The 19,050-nt window shown below is 43.5% G+C and overlaps 2 protein-coding genes across 2 annotated transcripts; both read right to left on the reverse strand.

Moving 5' to 3' along the window:
- Positions 1–66: 66 nt before the first annotated feature.
- On the reverse strand, positions 67–11,696 carry mdc1 (mediator of DNA damage checkpoint 1). The gene is made up of 11 exons (XM_068735641.1): positions 11,524–11,696; positions 10,836–11,426; positions 10,673–10,751; positions 9,260–10,515; positions 8,223–8,285; positions 4,625–8,103; positions 4,007–4,144; positions 3,193–3,375; positions 2,920–3,045; positions 2,190–2,300; positions 67–1,318 (listed from the first exon to the last, which is right to left on the reverse strand). The coding sequence occupies exons 1-11, from the start codon at positions 11,657–11,659 to the stop codon at positions 1,115–1,117; spliced, it is 6,366 nt and encodes a 2,121-aa protein (XP_068591742.1). The 5' UTR covers positions 11,660–11,696; the 3' UTR covers positions 67–1,114.
- Positions 11,697–13,708: 2,012 nt separating this feature from the next.
- Positions 13,709–18,673, reverse strand: tubb5 (tubulin, beta 5). Its single transcript, XM_068735975.1, has 5 exons — positions 18,545–18,673; positions 15,886–15,994; positions 15,497–15,607; positions 15,158–15,402; positions 13,709–15,034 (listed from the first exon to the last, which is right to left on the reverse strand). Exons 1-5 carry the CDS (start codon positions 18,599–18,601, stop codon positions 14,222–14,224), a joined length of 1,335 nt encoding a protein of 444 aa, XP_068592076.1. The 5' UTR covers positions 18,602–18,673; the 3' UTR covers positions 13,709–14,221.
- Between the last annotated feature and the right edge of the window lie 377 nt (positions 18,674–19,050).

Genomic DNA, 19,050 nt, shown 5'->3' on the forward strand with positions numbered 1-19,050 from the left:
CAAGGCTGCATAATTAAATACCAAAATATGCAGATTAAGTAAATAAATACACTTAAACATAATAGACAAGATTTAATGTTTTCATTGGTGATAACAGATGTCATGATTGCATATAAACTTAGTATTGAGATATTTGGTAGTTCTACAAGCTAGTGAGTTTGACTTTAAAACATCAAATGATACAGCAAGTTCAAATATATTTAAGGTGGATCAGGAAAGAAACCAAATGTGAGTTCTGTATACTGGTCTTTTTTTAACATAACGACATGTATACATAAACACATAAATAAATGCACGGCCTTAAGATATTGACGTAGAACCAGCATCAGCATTCAGGTGCCTCTATATGGCGTCTCATCCCTGGACGTAATAGGATGAAGCCTTAATGGAGTAGGTGGAGGTGGTTAATGGAGTAAGAGGAAAAAGACACACTGGTAGGTTCATGATTACCTCGTTATAAAAAGGCACTATGCACTTATCAGGACAGGAAACAAGCTTCTTTTCTTTTTTTTTACATCCACTGGCCACCATAGCTGATGTTTTTCAAAACAACACCCAAACATGATTATACAACTCCCACTTCATGGCTGGTTACCTGCCAAACCTGCCGAGTGAGTCGAAGCACTTAGCACGCATAGAGAGTAGCAGCAATTCCCTGTAGCAGTGTTAATTCCTGATCTACTTCTTATCGTAAAAGAGAAGGGAGGATGAGAGGTGAGACATGACGAGGACGGTTGATGGGTAATTATTTCCCACTCAGCATAGCAGCAACATCGCTTTTAGCTTTTGAAACTTTAAAACCTAAAACATGTTTCACATCTACAAGGCAAAAGGTACAATTGTAAGAACAACTTACTTAAACAGACTTTGGTAAGCTTCCTAAATGATGTGTTCTTCCATCGCTCTCTTGCAAAACGGAATGCTGTGCAACATCTGACACTTTTAAATTGCACCCACGCTATAGCCACAATATGTTACAATACATTCTTCAAGTTCTCACTAGTGTCTCTACCAGTCTCTGGTTTGAAATGGAATCTAAGTGTGACGGAAAAACTCCACTGCAGATTTCCTACACGCAAACAATGTTTTTTTAATACAGTGTACCCTGGTGGTGCTAAGTCTTCTTCCTGCTCCTTCCCCTGCCTGCTGCAGGCTGCAGAGTATTTGCAGGGGCAGAGAGTTTGTGCGTCTGAAGGTCAAGTTTCTGCTGAAGGATCCCTGTGAGAATGAACTCAGCTGTGACCACTGGGAGAGATTCAGAGAGAGCCGGACCACAGAGTGCCCAGTCCTCCTCACAGGAAATCACTACAGTCTGAGGCTGAGAGGAGAGGAGAGTAATAAATGATCACAGATATGTCGGATGATAAGATATACAGTGGATATAAAAAGTCGTCTACACACCCCTGTTAAAAGGCCAGGTTTTTGTGATGTAAAAAAAATGAGACCAAGATAAATCCTGTCACAACTTTGGTGGTGGCAGCATCATGCTTTCAGCACCCCACAGATGTTCTATTGGATTCAAGTCTGGGCTCTGGCTGGGCCATTCCAAAACTTTAATCTTCTTCTGGTGAAGGTGAGGATGTATGCTTTGGGTCGTTGTCGTGCTGAAAGGTGAAATTCCTCTTCAGCTTTCTAACGGGAGCCTGAAGGTTTTGTGCCAAAATTGACTGGTATTAGGAGCTGTTCATAATTCCCTCCACCTTGACTAAGGTACCGGTTCCAGCTGAAGAAAAACAGCCCCAAAGCATGATGCTGCCACCACCATGCTTCACTGTGGGTATGGTGCTCTTTGGGTGATGTGCAGTGTTGTTTTTGCGCCAAACACACCTTTTGGAATTATGGCCAAAAAGTTCAACCTTGGTTTCATCAGACCATAACACATTTTCATGTATGTTTTGATTGGTTAATTCTGAACACAGCCACATCCCCAGTTATAAGAGGGTGTGCATATTTATGCAACCAGGTTTTTTATTTTTTATTTTCCCCCCTAATATTTCAGTTTGTTTTTCAGTTGAATTGTTCACGTTATAGGTCACATTAATGGTGGAAAAAGTTCTGACAGAATTTATCTTGGTCTCATTTTTTTAACAGGGGTGTGTAGACTTTTTATATCCACTGTATAGACAGACTATCACAAAATAATGTTCATTTACTGCATGTGAGGCCTGGGGGGGAAGTTTAACTGGTACCTTGTGAGAGGAGGGCATCTTAGGAAGGAAGGTCGCTCCACTGCAGGAGATTATGTCTTTCATGTGAACTGGCTCTGGTTTCACTGACTTGGTAACATGGATCTCATAGCCCTAAGAGAAAGAGAAAAAGCAGACAAGAGATGCAGTACATGACATGTGTCTCTGCAAGAACACCTCCACAAATCAATAGAAGGCTCTTAGGAATGGAATTTTTCTTTTTTTTTTGTGTTTCCCTGCTACAATTTTAGCCAGTATCAGCATGTTATGTGGTATTAAAGTATCTCTGATACGGATCTGAACAGTGCAGGGTAGAAAGTGTAACAGAAATGGAAACATTACTGCCTGTTTCCCTCTGTGAAGTGCCCATAAAACATAATCGGTACATTAACAGCAAATGTCAAATTACTGCCCACAAGCCAAAGTGTTGTGGTGAACAATCGTACCTGTGCTCATGAAAAGATTTGAGCATGTTCAACTACAAGGAGGCTGAGATGAAAGCAATGCTTGGTGGTAAAAAAAAAAAAGGATTTTAGATCTTTTATAGGCTGAAGATGATTGTGACACGTTCATGTCTGGATGGCAGCATGACTCACTATTCCTCACAGTCATTATTATCCACCAACCGTGTGCCATCTGCCCAGGGAAATGCCACAATGCCACTCTGTCAACCTCTCACTCTGAGAAAAAAGCACAAGCACAGAAATAGATGGGATGACTGTGTTAAGAGTACCTGTAAGAGAGGCTGACTGCTGGCAATCCTCAGAGACTCCTGCAAGCAGAAATTTAACTTATTTTCCTGCTCTGGATCCTTCACAACAAACGCATTAGGAGGCAGGAAGCTCCCAGCCTTACCACTCTGAAACACAGGGAGAGGGGAGAAAGACAACAAGAGCAGTGAGTGTCTATGCGTGTGTAGTATTTGTGAATATAATTCCACATTCCTTAATCAGAGAGAGAGAAAACTGGCCCCAGACTAGTTTCAACTGCTAATATAGCAACTAACCTTATCCAGCCAGTGTGTGTTGACAATGGGGACTCCTTTAGCCACCGCACAGAGGAACTTGACGGTCCTGCGCACCTTATCAGTCACCAGACAGTTCATGTCTGCCACTCCTTTAGCCATGCTGCCTCCCAAACGAGCCAACACTCTCTCCCCTCCATCATCCACCACACCTGTGAACAGCACCTGAGAGAGGGACAGACACACTGTGTTGTTCGGAGGTCTAAAGCCACGTTAGCTCACAAGCATCTTACTGAAGTTTACATTTTAGGAAACGGGGGCATTGAAGCAAATCTCACTCTGGTTCCTGTGACGTTAACAAAGCTCAGCCTTGTCATGTATTTCATCATACATTGATGCATTTTATATAATTTGGTTGGTTCAAATTAAATTATCACTCCTGATGGATAACAGAAGAATGTGCTTAGAGGAGAGCCAAGGTTTTTTGGCAATAATTAAGCTCAAAAGCAACAACTTATTTGCATAAACAAACCAAAACTCACTTAAATTCTGTAAAGTTTGACTGAATCGCTATAATCGTCATTGGTGTCAATACATCCTAAAACAAAAAGTAAATGTATGAAGCCTTTATTGCCCCCTAGGGGAAACTGCTTTTCACAAAAAACATTAAATTAAAGAATATCAAGAAAATGTCAAAAAACCTATATAGCAGCATGTAATATAACATCATGTTATATCAACAGCATCATAAAACAATATCAGCATAGCATAATATGGTCAACTTTCCCTCTTCTGCATCATTTTGACAATCTGACAAATATGACCATGTGTACAAAGACATATAAACACATAAAACCTTGTAGGCCCGTCTGGCAGCTTGTGACTGACCACCGGCTGCCGGGGAAGCAGGGGAGGAGCGAGGGGTCTTTGCCACAGGTGAGGAGTCCGCAAGAGCCTGTCGCTTCCGGGAAACACCGCTGGTCGGAGTCTGGGGCTGTTAAAAGGAAGAGAGGTGGGGGAGGGGAGACAAGGTTAAACAACAGGCAAGGACAAGCGTGCAACATACAGGGAGGATGATGAGCACGTGTGACAGAAAGAAAGCAAAGATCATAAAAATGTAGGAGTAGAAAGTGACTGTGAGACCACTAAACCACTTAATTCATTAGTGTATTAATGGTGATGCAGAGTAGGTCAAAGTACTCTTGTTGCTGAGCGAGTCCCTGATGTTGATTGCAGTACATTATGATGGTTGGAAAGGCTGACTCATGGTGAAAAATGCACCAGGGCCTTCAGTCAAGGTAAAAGCCTTCCTTTTCAAGGACTGAAGTTCCTGGACACTAATTATATACTACTCAGCTTTCCATGTGGTCTGATTCATGTTTCAGCCTTAACGTATTTTTGTCTCACTCAAAACGACAACTTCTGACACCTTAAAATGTCCAATGCATGTTTAAAATGTAAGTAATTAAGTCACCTCTGATATCTCCACATGTGGATCCTGGTCAACAGATGGTCCACTTTCTTCCTGCTTATCTTTCTTCAGTTTCTGGACCACTGATGGCCGGCCTCTGCCTCTTCTCTCAACTGTCCCCTCCTCCATTTTCTCACTCTCTTCTTTCACCTCCGATTCAGCGGGGGAATCTTTTGCACTCTTCTTAGCTTGAGCACTGGAAGCCCTACCTCTTCTCTTAACTTGGACTTGACTCTCATCTTTTGTTTCACCTTTCGCTGCCTCCGTTGTTTGGGCTTTCCCCTTCGCTTTGGATATTTTGGAGCTACTGCTGGAATCCTCTTCCGTATTTGCCTCCAACTCTCTTTTTATTCCTTTTCTTTTCTCTTCAGCCTCCTCTCCATCACTGACTGCAGGAGCTACTGGTGTCTCCACAGTCTCACTCTTTACCGCTTTTTGGCCTCTGCCCCTGACGTTTCTTTTAGGCAGAGGTGATTCTTCACTGGCACAGTCCTGACTTGATGAGGATTTCTTATCTCCAGCAGCAGGTTTAGAACCATTTGCATTAGCTCTCTGTCGCCCTCTAGTGGTACTAGCCTGCTGACAATCTGCCTTCTCTGTTTCTTCCTCATGGGGAACCTCATTAGAGGATTCCTTTTCTGTCCTGCCTTTCCTGACTCTGGTTGTAGGTTTGGGAGCCAAATTCTGGCCACCCTGACTATTGATAGGAGGGATGGAGTGTGACTCCGTTTTCCTCCCTCTTCCTCGCTGCTTGCCTCCTCTTCCTCTGCTCTGAGAGCTCAAGCTGCAGCTGGAAATCTCAGAGTTGGTGGAGTTGGACCTTGAAAGGACTCCCTGAGGAGAAATATCACAACTGTCCTGTTGTGTTGGCTCTGCAGCTACAGTCCTCCTTCTATTGCTGCCTCTGGCGATGGCTACCTGCGGTGGCCCACTGGTCCTCTTCGCTCCTCGGCCTCGGCCTCTGCCCCTGCTCCCCGGGGTGCTCACACTTGAAGCGGACCTTTCTGAGCTGACAGAGTTGGAAGAGTTGGAGCGAGATCGGGTTCTCCTTGCTGGGACATCATCATTGGCTGATATGGTGGAGTCTTGTTGCGCTTCTGTTTTCCTGGCTGCTCTGCGACCTCTTGCAGGTGTTTTGGGGTTGTTTTCTTGTTGTTCTTTTGTTTGTCTTTCTTTGGCCTCTTGTTCCTTCCTCTCCCTCTCAAGTCTTTCTTCTTGTTCCCTCTTTGCTGTCTTCAATCTCTCCTTTTCCTCCTCCTTTCTTTCCTTTTCCCTTCTCTCTTTCTCTTCTCTCTCCTTCTCTTCTCTTTCTGCTTTTTCACACTCTAATCTGTCTTTTTCTTCCTTCGCTCTTTCCTTTTCTATTCTCTCCTTCTCTTCTCTTTCTGCTTTTTCACGCTTTAATTTGTCTTTTTCTTCCTTCACTCTTTCCTTTTCTATTCTCTCCTTCTCTTCTCTTTCAGCTTTTTTGTGCTCTAATCTCTCTTTTTCTTCCTTCTCTCTTTCCTTTTCTATTCTCTCCTTTTCTTCTCTTTCTGCCTTTTCACACTCTAATCTATTTTTTTCTTTCTTCTCCTTTCTTTCCCTCTCCAATCGTTCTTCTTTTTCCTTTTGTGCCCCATCAGCTCGTTTCTTTTCATCTTCCTCCTTTCTTTCCCTCTCTATTCTCTCTTTTTCTGCTCTCTCTAACACAAGTTTTAAGCTTTTTGCATTTTCAGCCTGCACTCTTTCTTGCTCTTCTTTATCTTTTCTTTCCCTTTCTAATTTGTCTTGTTCTTCCCTCCCTTCTTCTGGTTCCTTTATTAGGTTGGTATTTTCAGTGCTGTGCCTTTCTGTTTCAAGCACTTCCTCCCCTTCCTCGCCATCTTTCTGATGTATCGGATATTTTTTCCCTCTAGCTTGTTTAGCCTGCTCTACCTCCTCCTCTTCAGGTCTTGATTTTCCTCTTCTTCCTCTAGGAGTTGGCAAAGCCTTCATCTTCCCTCTTGTCTGTCTCTTGAGAGGTTCAGGACACTCTGCCTGCTCCTCCTCTTGTCTTAATCTTGCCCTTGTCCCTCTTCTAGTAGCCGTGCCACTGGTTCCAGCTTCAGTTTGTCTCCCTTTTCCCCTCCGAGGCTGTCGGACAGTTTTAGTTTCTACAATGGAGGCCTCAGAATTTGTGAGCGGTTGTGTGTCCTCTTCTTGAATTGGCTTTGACTTTGCTCTTCTTTTTCGTGGACCTGGAATTGAGTCCTCATCCTCACTTTCTCTGTCTTCACCTGCGACCATGGGCTGGGTTTCAACAGCAGAGACTTCAGAAATAGTGAGGGGCTGTGTCTCCTCTTCTTCAAGTTGCAGTGCCTTTGCTTTTCTTTTTCTAGGACCTAAAATCAACTCCTCTTCATCACTTTCTCCATCTTCACCTGTATCCATTGGCTGAGCTTCAACAGTAGAGAGCTCAGAGTTTGTGAGTGTTTGCGTCTGCTCGTCTTCGAGCCACAGCTGCTTTGCTTTTCTTTTTCGTGGACCTGGAATTGAATCCCCAACATTGCTTTCCTCATTTCCACTTCTAGCCATGGGCTGAGTTGGCTGAGTTTCAATAAGTGATACCTCAGAGTTTGTGAGCGTTTGTGTCTGCTCCTCTTCAAGCTGCAGTGGCTTTGCTTTCCTTTTTCGTGGAATAAAGTCCTCATCATCACTTTCCTCATCCTCACTTACATGCATGGGTTGAGTTTCGGCCACAGAAAGAGCATCACTGAGGGGCCTCTTTTGAGGTTGAGCTGCCTCCACATGTTCTTCTCTCTCTTCTGTTACATGCTGTGGACTGGACTTAACTTGTAGTCCAGAGGAAATATGATTTTCTTTATCCAAACTGTCCTCCTCCTCCTCCTCCTCCTCCTCCTCCTCCTCCTCCTCCTCGAGGACAAACATTGGTTGGGTTTCAGCCATGGCGAGAGTAGATGAGGTGGGAATGTGGAAAGGCTGAGTCTCAGCAGTAGCAGTGTTTTTTCTCTCATCTTCATCGGTTTCAACCTCTGAATCACTGTTGGGCTCTGAAATATACGCCTGTGTTGCTTCCAGGTCAAAATCTACCTGGCCTTCTTTTGCAGACATTACTGAACATCTGGCAGGGTTCTCATCCTCTCCATAGGCCTGCAGATTTGAATCATTCTCCAAGAAAGTTCTGTCTGCATATGCTTGGGTATCGTCCAGATTCACACCCTCCACCACGGAGACAAAAGCTTGGGTGTTCGCCATGGCTAGAGCTCGGGCCTGACCCTCCAGGTGGCGGCTGTCAGACAATCCCAGCTGGAGAGACCCTCCTCTAATGGACTGTATGCCTTTTTCATCAAGAGAAGACTGGGTGGGGTCCTTGTTGTGGTCCTCTGAAGGGTTGCCCTGGCAGTCCCTGGTCTGAAGAATGAAGGACTGGGTCTCAGCCACAACACACAAGTCGTCCTCCAGGCTGTCTGAGCAGGAAGACAATGCTATAGGTCTTGCACCTGGGAGACAAAGACAAAATAAAGAAGTGTGTGCAAGGTTAAAAGTAATGCTTTACCTTTGATGCACCCATCGGTTTATAGACAGACACAAAGTTATGTGTCAAAAGTAATTTACTCACATCTTAACGGACCTGATGAGGGAATCAGGAAAGCCTGAGTCTCCATATCTTCCAGTTCTCCTTCTGGTATCATGCAAAATACATTTGTATTAAAAGGCAGTTTAAACAGGCTTATATTTCATATTAAAGTGCCAAACAATATATACAGTGGATCAAGGAGGACATGATGTGTCTTCAAATTGAGAAAAGGAGGTCCACTTTAAATGGATCACTTAAAGAAAGAAAGAAAAGTTCCTGTTATTGATTATTTAGAGAATCTATCCTTTCCAACATGTCTTGATTGCTAAACTGACATCTTTCTATTTTGAGTGCAAAAACTTGTATTTTTCTTGTATTATATTATTATTTTTGTTGATTGACAGTGTTTAAGTTGTATTTATAGTTTTGATATAAAACAACAAGCCTGTTAAATGACAGGCTTGTTCCGTCAATAAAATGTATGGAAAGGCTTTATTTCAAATCTTTACTTATGATGGGAAGTCTTTCATTGTGTAACTGTAATTGTATTTTGTTATATACAGTACATTGTTTGTACTGTTTTATGGTATTGTGTTGAATTAGTAAATTAAGTGTATTAAAAAAGCTAAACAAACGCGAAAAGTTTTGTCTAAATACCTCCGCTAAACAGCAATAACATGAAACAAAAATACAAATAAATGAAAATGTAATATCTTCTAGAGCTGCAACAATTAGTCGATCAAGAGAATATCAACAGGCTACTATTTTGATAATCGTTTCAGTCATTTTTCAAGGAAAACATTTCCTGGTTCCAGCTTCTTCACTGTGAGGAATTTGATGCTTTTCTTTGTAAACTGAATATACATTTGGGGTTTGGACTGTTGGTTGAAGAAAACAAGCAGAAAGAACACATCACCTTTGGCTGTGGGTAAATATTATGGGAATTTTTCACTATTTTTATAAACCAAATAATAAATCGAGAAAATGTTCTGCAAATGAAACAATACTGAACACCATCTACAGCTGCAGCCTACATTCACTCCATTAAGTTCTTATTTGAAGATGGACGGACTGATTACCTGACACCTGTACAGGAGTAGAGCAGTTCTGCTGAAGGGGAACCAGCAACCCAGGTGTGTTTTCTCTGCGCAGGCTGGGAATCTGGTTCTCACCTGCCTCTGCAGAATCCCCCTCCTTATCTTCCACATCTGTGTCACTGTCCACTCTGAGGTCGGCTGGACTGACCCCATCCCCAGCAGGGGGCACGCTGGATTCATCGACATCTGTGTCTGAATCAGAATCGGACCGAAGAGCTTCTGACGTGGTATCAGGTTCGACAGACAAGGCTGAGACGACAACAGGTATGAGCAGAGGAGAATCGTCTTCCACATCTGTGTCGCTGTCAGACAGAACATCCAAATCGGCTCCTGCATCTGCAGTGGTGATGGACTCTGTGACAGCAGACACCACCGAGAGTTCACCGATGGCAGGAGCAGGAATGGCTTCATCATCCGTGTCACTGTCTAGATGCAGGCTGTGAGACGCAGCGGGGGCGGATTCAGGCCCAGTTGGCTTGATGTCTAATCTAGTGGGAGTTTCATCTATTTTAGAGCATGAATTATTTGTTCCACATTGCTTTTCTTCTTCCTCTTCAATATCTGTGTCACTGTCTAGGTGTAAACCACTGCGCTGCGTAGAAGAGGAAGAGTCAGCTGCGTGTGTGCTCTGAAGTGACGTTGCTTTAATAGCGGCGGCTGACGCAGCATCATCCTCCACATCAGTATCGCTGTCCATAGTGATGGCTTCTGGCTGAATGACTGAAATAACATGAGGAGGTTTAGTGTGGTCAGCAGAGTAAGGCACAGATTTGGGAACTTTGTGTAAGTCATCGTCATCGACATCTGTATCACTGTCCATGTGAAACTGGGCTGTGTCTGGTGGCTGATCAGCTTGTTGGTTTGTATTCATGGTCAGTGGGCCTGCAGACGCCACCCTCTCCTCCTCTCCCTCCACATCAGTGTCACTGTCCATGTCAAATACAGGGATCGCATCTGTGAAGACTGCTGGTGGAGACACGGACAATTCATCCTCTCCAGTGAGACTGACATTGCTTTCCTGTTTCTCTGGCACATGTTGTTCACTTTCCTCAGACTTTCTCCCTTCCAGCGCTGCTCTTTCTTCCTCCTCTTCACTGTCGTCCACAACTGCAAGTGTCTTTTTGTTCTTCAGCTGCTGTTGCCCCACCTCTACTTCTGGCTCCTCCTTACTGAAGCCGACATGTCTGGAAGGCCTATTTTTAGTGGAGAAGGACGGTGTGATGGGACTTTCATCCTCACTGCAAAACAATGTGACCAGCATTATAATTCAGAGGAGAAAATAATGAACTGTTTCAATGCACATACTTACTGGGATTTGCAATGTCTGTGTTACATGTTAATATGTTATGAATGTAAATATTTAAAAAAGCCCAAGATAAGATGTTGCTAATATACCTTTCAGGGACGATTTTGTTTGTGGGACTCAGGAATGTGGAACAGGTGGGACCTGATTTATGGGAGTCAGAATCGGACACTGTAAAAAAAGAATAAAGATGTAAAACCTCAGATACAAAAAAACAGGGCTTCATTTCTATAAGTACTTACATAATTTATATACCTAGAGCCTTGCGCCTTCTATCTCCTTTTTCCTCGTCTGAGTCTGAGTCCGATTCTGGGACCAGGGTCCCCTGTGGCTGGGTTGGAGTATGCTCAAAGGACAGGCAACTGGCAGGAGTCTTCCTTGTGTCCTGCTGATCAGGTAATGACGCCCTAGGCTCTGTATCCCCGTTGACACATTTCTTGCTGCCTGTGCTTGTGTCACCTCCCTTTTTTCCCGAGGCATCTGGCAACCTGGTGTTTACCCCTGAATTTCTGCTCACAGGAGTCATCGTATCCCCTTTAGAGGAGACTGTGTCTGTAGCGCAGCTGACATACTGACATGGGATGTCTGCCACCACCAAACTGTCACGTTCACTGAGGGCATAGCGTACATTAGGAGTGAGCTTTAAGTGGCCCTTGCGGGTCCCATTCATGCTCCCTAGGTCCCAAATCAAAGCCTCTATGTCCACTTCACTGTGACGACCTCTTTTCTTGTAGACAGAGATGCAGATGGTGGCATGCTGCTTGGATATTGAGGGTGCCGGCAAGGGCAGGGTGCAGGTGTTGGGGTCACGGCCCACCACATTATCTCCCAAAAAGAGGGGCAACTCTGGGTGACAGAGAACATCAATCAGAAGAAATACATAGACAAGAAAGTGTCCATCAAGAAAGCATTGGTGTAATAACAGCAGTAGTAAGCCACTCACCTGTCTCAGGGATGTGTTCATTTTTTAAGACGCACAGTTTAGCTAATGGTCGTGCGCTCTTGTTTTCATTCTCCTCTTTGTTGTCTTCCTCATCTGACTCCAAGATTGAGTCACTGATCAATTGAGTGGCATCCATTCCTCACACAGGGTCAGGCAGCACGACTGCTGGGCCAGAACTTAAAGACAGATAAATGGCTATTAAGGCTGTGATATTGACGTTTAATTCCACCAACGGTAGCTTCAACTGGCCTTGAAAGCACAAACAGTTCATAGATATTACCAGGCAACTTTATGCAGCTAACCTTAGCCTAAATAGTTCATTGACGATCTCTTTAGCTATACTTTCCTGTTGTATTCTTGCTAACTTCTAATTTGAAGCATAAATTAACGCTGATTCAACTTATATTGAACGTGTATGGACATGTCTGTCAATGCGGAATCACTTCACAGCAAACCCGCTTCCGCTCAGCATTAAAACAAAACTACAAAAAGACGTTAAACGCTAGTTGGAGTAATTCAGACGTGAACATCATAACCTCATGTTATAGGAAACCTAACAACTTATTGTGTGATTAACGCCACGTCTTTATTATTAATGAAAAACATTAGCAATATAAATTAACTATCAGGGCAATTAACCTAACGTTACCTTGAAATTAAGCAGGAAGTTTAACGTTAAGAGATTATACGAGGGGCTTGACCGTTAAACAACAACGGCAATATTATTCAAATTACCTCATATGTAAATTTGCAAAGTGGGTGTGTATTACAAGATTGTCTTCGCATATTAAGAAAAAGGTTGGAACCTCATGCCTACCTTCACACGCTTTTCTCAGTGGAGATACAATAAACGAAAATAAACATGTACATCCTGGAAGGAATAAACCACGCCCACAAGAGGCGTCTCAACTGCAAGTGATTGGCCAATATACCATTCACTCACTCTGGAATCTGTGGCCATTGGTCAGTTAAACCCCAGACCAATTTTAAAAGACTCTGATTGGATCAACATTTCCCGCACAAGCGTATCTTAAAGGGGCCGCCACACTGCCTGGTCGAAACGAACTGGTCCAGCTGTCCGCACAACTTACACAACTTTTGGGAAATGTTCTGATAGATAGTTAGAAACATTTACAATTTGACATTATCCAGTTGCTTAGGCCTACTTCTTTGTTTTATTTACCAAGACCTTTTTAGTTTGCTGTAAGTTACATTTCATGAGGTGGTGTTAGGGTCTAAACTCTCTCGCAGACAAAGGGAGGCTGCATGTCTCCTAATGCTGCATCTTTTGTCAGCAGAGCAGGGCCAAAAAATCAGCTGTTCCAAATTAAAATCAAATCAAAAGATATTTAATAACTACAGAAGCAAAACACTTACAAACTGAAGTACACTATCGATAGAATATGTTCCGCTGATCAGAGTTAATGCGCCCCCATCCAACAGGCCAGCTCCCTGATTATCTGTAAGATGGCCAGCGACGAGAACTGAAGAGAAATCCTCGGCAGCAATGTCTTATACTTTAAAGTCCCCGCCAGAAACTTTAAAAGTCCAATATCAGCTTTGTGATTGGCTGAACTCCAATAAGCTTCCCCTTGGCCTATTGGCCCATTGTCTTGTGGTCATCTTCCCTTGCCCAGCAGGTATCTTTCCCCCGCTGGCTCACACCTTCTCACATTCCTGAAGCCGGCCTCTCCAAACTCTTCACCATAGGGTCGCTTTCAAATCTGAAAAGCCTATCTCAAAGGTCCCTGTCTCTCCCTCACAGCTCAACACTATACCTTTAGTTTAATATATTCAATGGTTATGCTTTTATGGTTTAACACTTCTACAATTAAACATGTTATGACATTTTATATAATAATACCTTTGGCCTAAATCTTATAAATAAACATTGACATAAGATATCCACCACTAGGGGTGTATTTAAACATACTAGGAATGCTTTCTAAACTTAAATTCTTCACAGTGGTCCAAAGAGATTCTATTTTTTAGTACCGTTTAGATGTAGCTTCATTTTCTATTTTCATATACTTTGTACAAGGCAAAACTTCTGCTCTGTATTCCTAAAACAAATTGTTTTAATATATGCAGTGCTAAAGCACAGCCCTCTTGATAAGAGCCTTGAGGTAGGTGCTGCTTTATTACAAACATTGAGAAGCTGTCTTGAGTCCCTGAGTTTCTCCACAGAAATTTTAATGCAAAGCCTTACAAGAAACTACAAACACATACAATTGTTTTTACTTGTTGAGTTGTAAAAATATTACGTAACTGTTTTATAGCTCATGGAACAGACATTAAACCTTCTAACCATGCATAACAAAATTGAATGAAGCAGGTTTTTTTCATAGCAGCAGGAAACAGCACGTGACTGCACATCAGTATCCTCTAATGCAGAAACTGCTGACCTCAACAGAATTAACATTCATCCATCTCTGGAAATCTGCGTCAATATTCAATCCTTTACATTTTATACAGTTTTGAAATATGATTGAGATATGATGGCTGAGTTGTAGTTGATGTTTTATCCAACAAATATGAAAAATTGTACGCATTAATGAAATGCAAACACATTTTCATTTGACATCTTTATTTGTAGTGAATCACAAATTATATCTATGCTAAAGTTTAATTCTAGCAATGCTTCTCACACTATGTTTTTCATTTTGGCATTGATGTCTTGACTTTCACATTTTTATCTTCAGGCGTCATCTTCAGCCTCCTCCTCAAATTCACCCTCTTCCTCAGCAGTGGCATCCTGGTACTGCTGGTACTCAGACACCAGATCATTCATGTTGCTCTCTGCTTCAGTGAACTCCATCTCATCCATACCTTCGCCTGTGTACCAATGCAAGAAGGCCTTACGGCGGAACATGGCTGTGAACTGCTCTGAGATACGCTTGAACAGCTCCTGGATGGCTGTGCTGTTGCCAATGAAAGTGACGGCCATCTTGAGGCCACGGGGTGGAATGTCACAGACGGCGGTCTTCACGTTGTTGGGGATCCATTCGACGAAGTAACTGCTGTTCTTGTTCTGGACGTTCAGCATCTGCTCGTCGACCTCCTTCATGGACATGCGTCCACGGAACACGGCGGCGACGGTCAGGTAGCGGCCGTGACGTGGGTCGCATGCAGCCATCATGTTCTTGGCATCGAACACCTGCTGGGTGAGCTCGGGCACTGTGAGGGCTCTGTACTGCTGGCTGCCTCTGCTGGTCAGGGGGGCGAAGCCAGGCATGAAGAAGTGCAAACGGGGGAAAGGCACCATGTTGACAGCCAGTTTGCGAAGATCAGCGTTGAGCTGACCGGGGAAGCGCAGGCAGGTGGTGACCCCGCTCATGGTGGCGGACACAAGGTGGTTAAGGTCTCCGTAGGTGGGTGTGGTGAGTTTCAGAGTACGGAAGCAAATGTCGTACAGGGCCTCATTGTCAATACAGTAGGTTTCATCTGTGTTCTCTACAAGCTGGTGGACTGAGAGGGTGGCATTGTAGGGCTCAACCACTGTGTCCGACACCTGAGGACAGAAAACACGCAGAATCGTTCTTTAGTCTCATGATCTTAGCTGAGAAAATCCTAAGGCAAGACAAACTAAAATTGAAACACCAAATTGTTATGCCCTATCACAAGGGTATGTTACCTTGGGGGAGGGCACCACACTGAAGGTGTTCATGATACGGTCGGGGTACTCCTCACGGATCTTGCTGATGAGCAGGGTTCCCATACCGGACCCAGTTCCTCCACCAAGAGAGTGGGTGAGCTGGAAGCCCTGCAAGCAGTCACAGCTCTCTGACTCTTTGCGGACCACATCTAGGACTGAGTCCACCAACTCAGCTCCCTCTGTGTAGTGACCCTTGGCCCAGTTGTTTCCAGCACCGCTCTGACCTGGAGGAGAAGGAGTGACATACAGGTGAGCCATTGTTCATAAAAAAGGCTCAAGTCATTCAGCATCATGAGAAAATGGATGTATTTCACCCACCAAACACAAAATTGTCTGGCCTGAAGATCTGTCCAAAGGGTCCAGACCTCACAGAGTCCATGGTGCCAGGCTCCAAGTCCACCAGAATGGCCCGAGGGACATATTTGCCTCCTTCACGAGAAAGAGAAAAGGCAGGGAGGGAGAGCGAGAGCGAGAGAGAGAGAGAGAGAGAGAGCGAGAGAGAGAGAGAGAGAGAGAGAGAGAAAACATACCAATTCAATAATGCAGAAAAACACATTTTTAGATGTTACACAGGATATTTAATGTGACAAAATCCATGCTCGACAGCAGACATGAGTATGTAACAACATGTCTTAAGTTATAATTCAGAATGAAATAGCAAAGCTGAGCATGTGTTCACATAATATACTTCATAGATATTAACTTACCGGTGGCCTCATTGTAGTAGACACTGATCCTGTCCAGCTGCAGGTCACTGTCTCCGTGGTAAGTCCCTGTGGGATCGATGCCATGCTCATCGCTGATGACTTCCCAGAACTGCGGACACAAAATGGAAGGTATCACTTGACAGTTGCTTCCAAAGAAAGTACACACGTGCCCATTAGCAATGCGGTTTATTTGACCGGGGACTTTAAACGAAGAAAACAGCAGTGGGTTTGCATTTTTGGATTCTGTTAAAAAAATGACAGGATTTTTCCTCCTTTCACCAAGCCATATATTAACCAATTTAATACAATGCAGCTGTTCATATTTCCTGCTCCCCCCCCCCCCCGCTAAGTTAACGAGTGATGACTCAGCAGAATGCAGTTCTTTCACATGTAAAATGCAAAGGAGGGAGCACAAAGGGGCTGCAGATCACTCCAGGGGCAACACTGCAAACAAACTCCATTTGCAGGCAGTCACACTACACTGGAGACACTGCTTGTCTTCAGATCTGTATTCATGTCTTGTTCACTCTTTAAAGACCACACTCACACTGTGTATGCATTAAATCCCATTAGTAGGCGGGACTGCTGCATACACAGCCAGACATTTGCTTGCACATATTTTTGTGATATCTCCCAAATAAGGGCTTTTTTCGTCATGTTCTGCAAACAGCAGCAGTAGGAGGATTTAGAGTAATCTGGATAAGCGGGCTGTATTGCTGCTCAGTACTTAAGAGATTGGGAGTCAGCTGTAGTCTGAGTATCATGACATTTAAATAAGACCACGTAAAACAAAAATGACCAAGTGACCTCAATATGAGGGAGATCACAGCAGGATAAAGAGAACAAAGAGTTGAAAAAGAACGACCAAAAAGACTGAGAAACTGACAGATATTTGACAGTGACACAGTAGATGGCTATCAGCAAAGACTGAAAATATTCATAGAGAAAAAATGGGGACAATAAGCAGGAAGGCAATGCCACACCCTGACCTAATTCACCACAGTGTAGCTCTTCAGCAATTCTGTCAATCATATCCACTGGACATCTGAGTCAATGAGTCCTGAAGGACTGGAAACAAATGTGGATCCTCACTGCCAGTAGTTATTTTAACACCATATTGGACAATGCAAAGACACAGGTTATGTCCCATGCTTTAGAAGGGGAGATGGATATACATGTACTGCAATACCTCCAATTGCATACCCCTACTTACTAAAGTTTACATTCTGTGGTACAACTGCTATACAAATTCAATAAAAGTATATATAGTGGTTATATGTGTTTCTTTCTACTAGCCATTCTTCCGAGACATATCAGTTATGAACCCAATGACTTCACCCACTGTGCATCAGCTGTTTCCTCCATTCCTCCCACACCCTTCCCCTAATATGGTTAAGAGAGGAAATAAACTGATTACACAGACAGGCCCTGCTTTACTGGACATAAAAATCTCTGTAAGCAGAGCATCACAATGATAACGATATGGGCCATTGTTAGTGTGGTCTTTAAACTCTATTTGAATAGGGCCAGATTCCTGTGTGTGTGTGTGTGTGTGTGTGTGTGTGTGTGTGTGTGTGTGTTTGTGTGTTTGAAAGGTCCCATTTAAACATGCTCTCTGTAGCAAATGATCAGTTGTAAAACAAAAGGAGGTAATAAGACAGGGATAATAAGGGGCCATGAAGACATGCTATTGACTATTATTGTTGAGGTAAGACTGGGTGGGTGATGTGAGGCAGACTGCAGGGACCTATTAAGGAGACTATAGTGTCAAATGCATGCAAATTGAATACAAAATTGACAAAAGCAAGTATATGAGAGTATTTTCTTGCTAAGAGCACTGATGATGCAAAATGCACTTCATCAGTCTATTTTAAAGGAACAATTCTTTCTTATCCAATTATCCATGCCACACCCTTTCCACAGCCCCCCTGCTTTCTCACCAGCTGAAGCAGCTGTCTGCATCTAACCTGCAGGAATAAAATATAATCAATATGGACTATTGATCCATCAGCCATTTGGGGGAAAAAAAATATCCAGGCCTACCATCCCAGCTCCCACTCATTGTCTGATATACCAGCCATATCTGTGTGTGCAAGACTAAGAGCCCGGTGCTGAATACTCTGACTGAGGGGCGCTGACAAGTGAAGAATAGACCCGTTTTTTCTTCTTCTTTCTTTTCCCCAGACAATATCTTGAGGTCAGCTGAGCCCTCAGCTGTTGAGACGCAGACACGCCCGGTGTTGTGTGAACAAAAACTAGTCGAGACACAAAAGCCCCGTTATACCGTTATTTATATGTGAGTAAGCACGGTCCGCTGCTCCACACCCACCTATACCGGCTACCGCAGTGCTCAAGATCCAGACAGAAAAGTGATGAAAAAAATATAAGTTATAAGTGATCTTTTATGATTTGTGATGAGTCTAAATACATAACGCTATGTCGTGTATGAACGGAATGTTTTTTTATTCATGCACAATGAGACAAAAGGAGTCCTTTGTCTTCTTACACAGACAAACAATCAGCTACATGGAGACTTTAAAAAAGCTTAATGGGTGTGTCTTGCATAATGAGCCGGTGGATATTCATTTTTTGTAACAGTGAGAGGAAACATTATGCTATAAAAGAATAAATATTCTATCAATAAGTATTTTCTTCTTACCTTGGCACCAATCTGGTTACCGCACTGGCCGGCCTGGATGTGAACGATTTCCCTCATAGCGGATGCAAAAGTTTTACAACGACGAGCAGACAAGTCACTTCGCAGGGAAGAGGAGCCGACCCAAGACTAACGTAGAAGCGCAGGACAATGCATTTATAATGTTGGAGCGCTTCCAGAGCGAGGTTGGGGCAGGGGAGTGGGCGTGGCTAGACCCAGACCCGGCTGATGCTGAACGCGGATTGGCTGAGAAGGCTGACCCGGAGCCGGGATGAGGAGGGGCGCTGCTGCAAATCAGGGTGTGGAAATAAGATATAGAGATTGAACAGCATTTTATCAGCTGCTGTCCAATAACAGCCAGTGACTGACATGTATTGCAGTTTTTTTTATTTCAGATTTGGAAGCTGAATGACCAATCAGCAGTTTTAAAATCACTCTTGCTGTAACACTCCCTGCAGAGTAGACAGATGGTAGACATTTCAGTTTCAAACCAGGGACAAGATGGGGTC

The sequence above is a fragment of the Cebidichthys violaceus genome, unplaced genomic scaffold (genome assembly GCF_023349555.1).
Source record: "Cebidichthys violaceus isolate CVI_PGR_0920_01 unplaced genomic scaffold, fCebVio1.0.p SCAF_7, whole genome shotgun sequence".
In the NCBI taxonomy this organism is placed as follows: Eukaryota; Metazoa; Chordata; class Actinopteri; order Perciformes; family Stichaeidae; genus Cebidichthys; species Cebidichthys violaceus.

Coding starts and splice junctions, on each gene's coding strand:
- mdc1 (XM_068735641.1), bottom strand. CDS start 11,659: ATGGATGCCACTCAATTGATCAGTGACTCAATCTTGGAGTCAGATGAG. Junction 3,046..3,192: donor ACACACACTGGCTGGATAAG/GTTAGTTGCTAT, acceptor CCTGTGTTTCAG/AGTGGTAAGGCTGGGAGCTT. Junction 1,319..2,189: donor AGATGCCCTCCTCTCACAAG/GTACCAGTTAAA, acceptor CTCTCCTCTCAG/CCTCAGACTGTAGTGATTTC.
- tubb5 (XM_068735975.1), bottom strand. CDS start 18,601: ATGAGGGAAATCGTTCACATCCAGGCCGGCCAGTGCGGTAACCAGATT. Junction 15,403..15,496: donor GCCAGACAATTTTGTGTTTG/GTGGGTGAAATA, acceptor CTTCTCCTCCAG/GTCAGAGCGGTGCTGGAAAC. Junction 15,035..15,157: donor GTGTGGTGCCCTCCCCCAAG/GTAACATACCCT, acceptor TTCTGTCCTCAG/GTGTCGGACACAGTGGTTGA.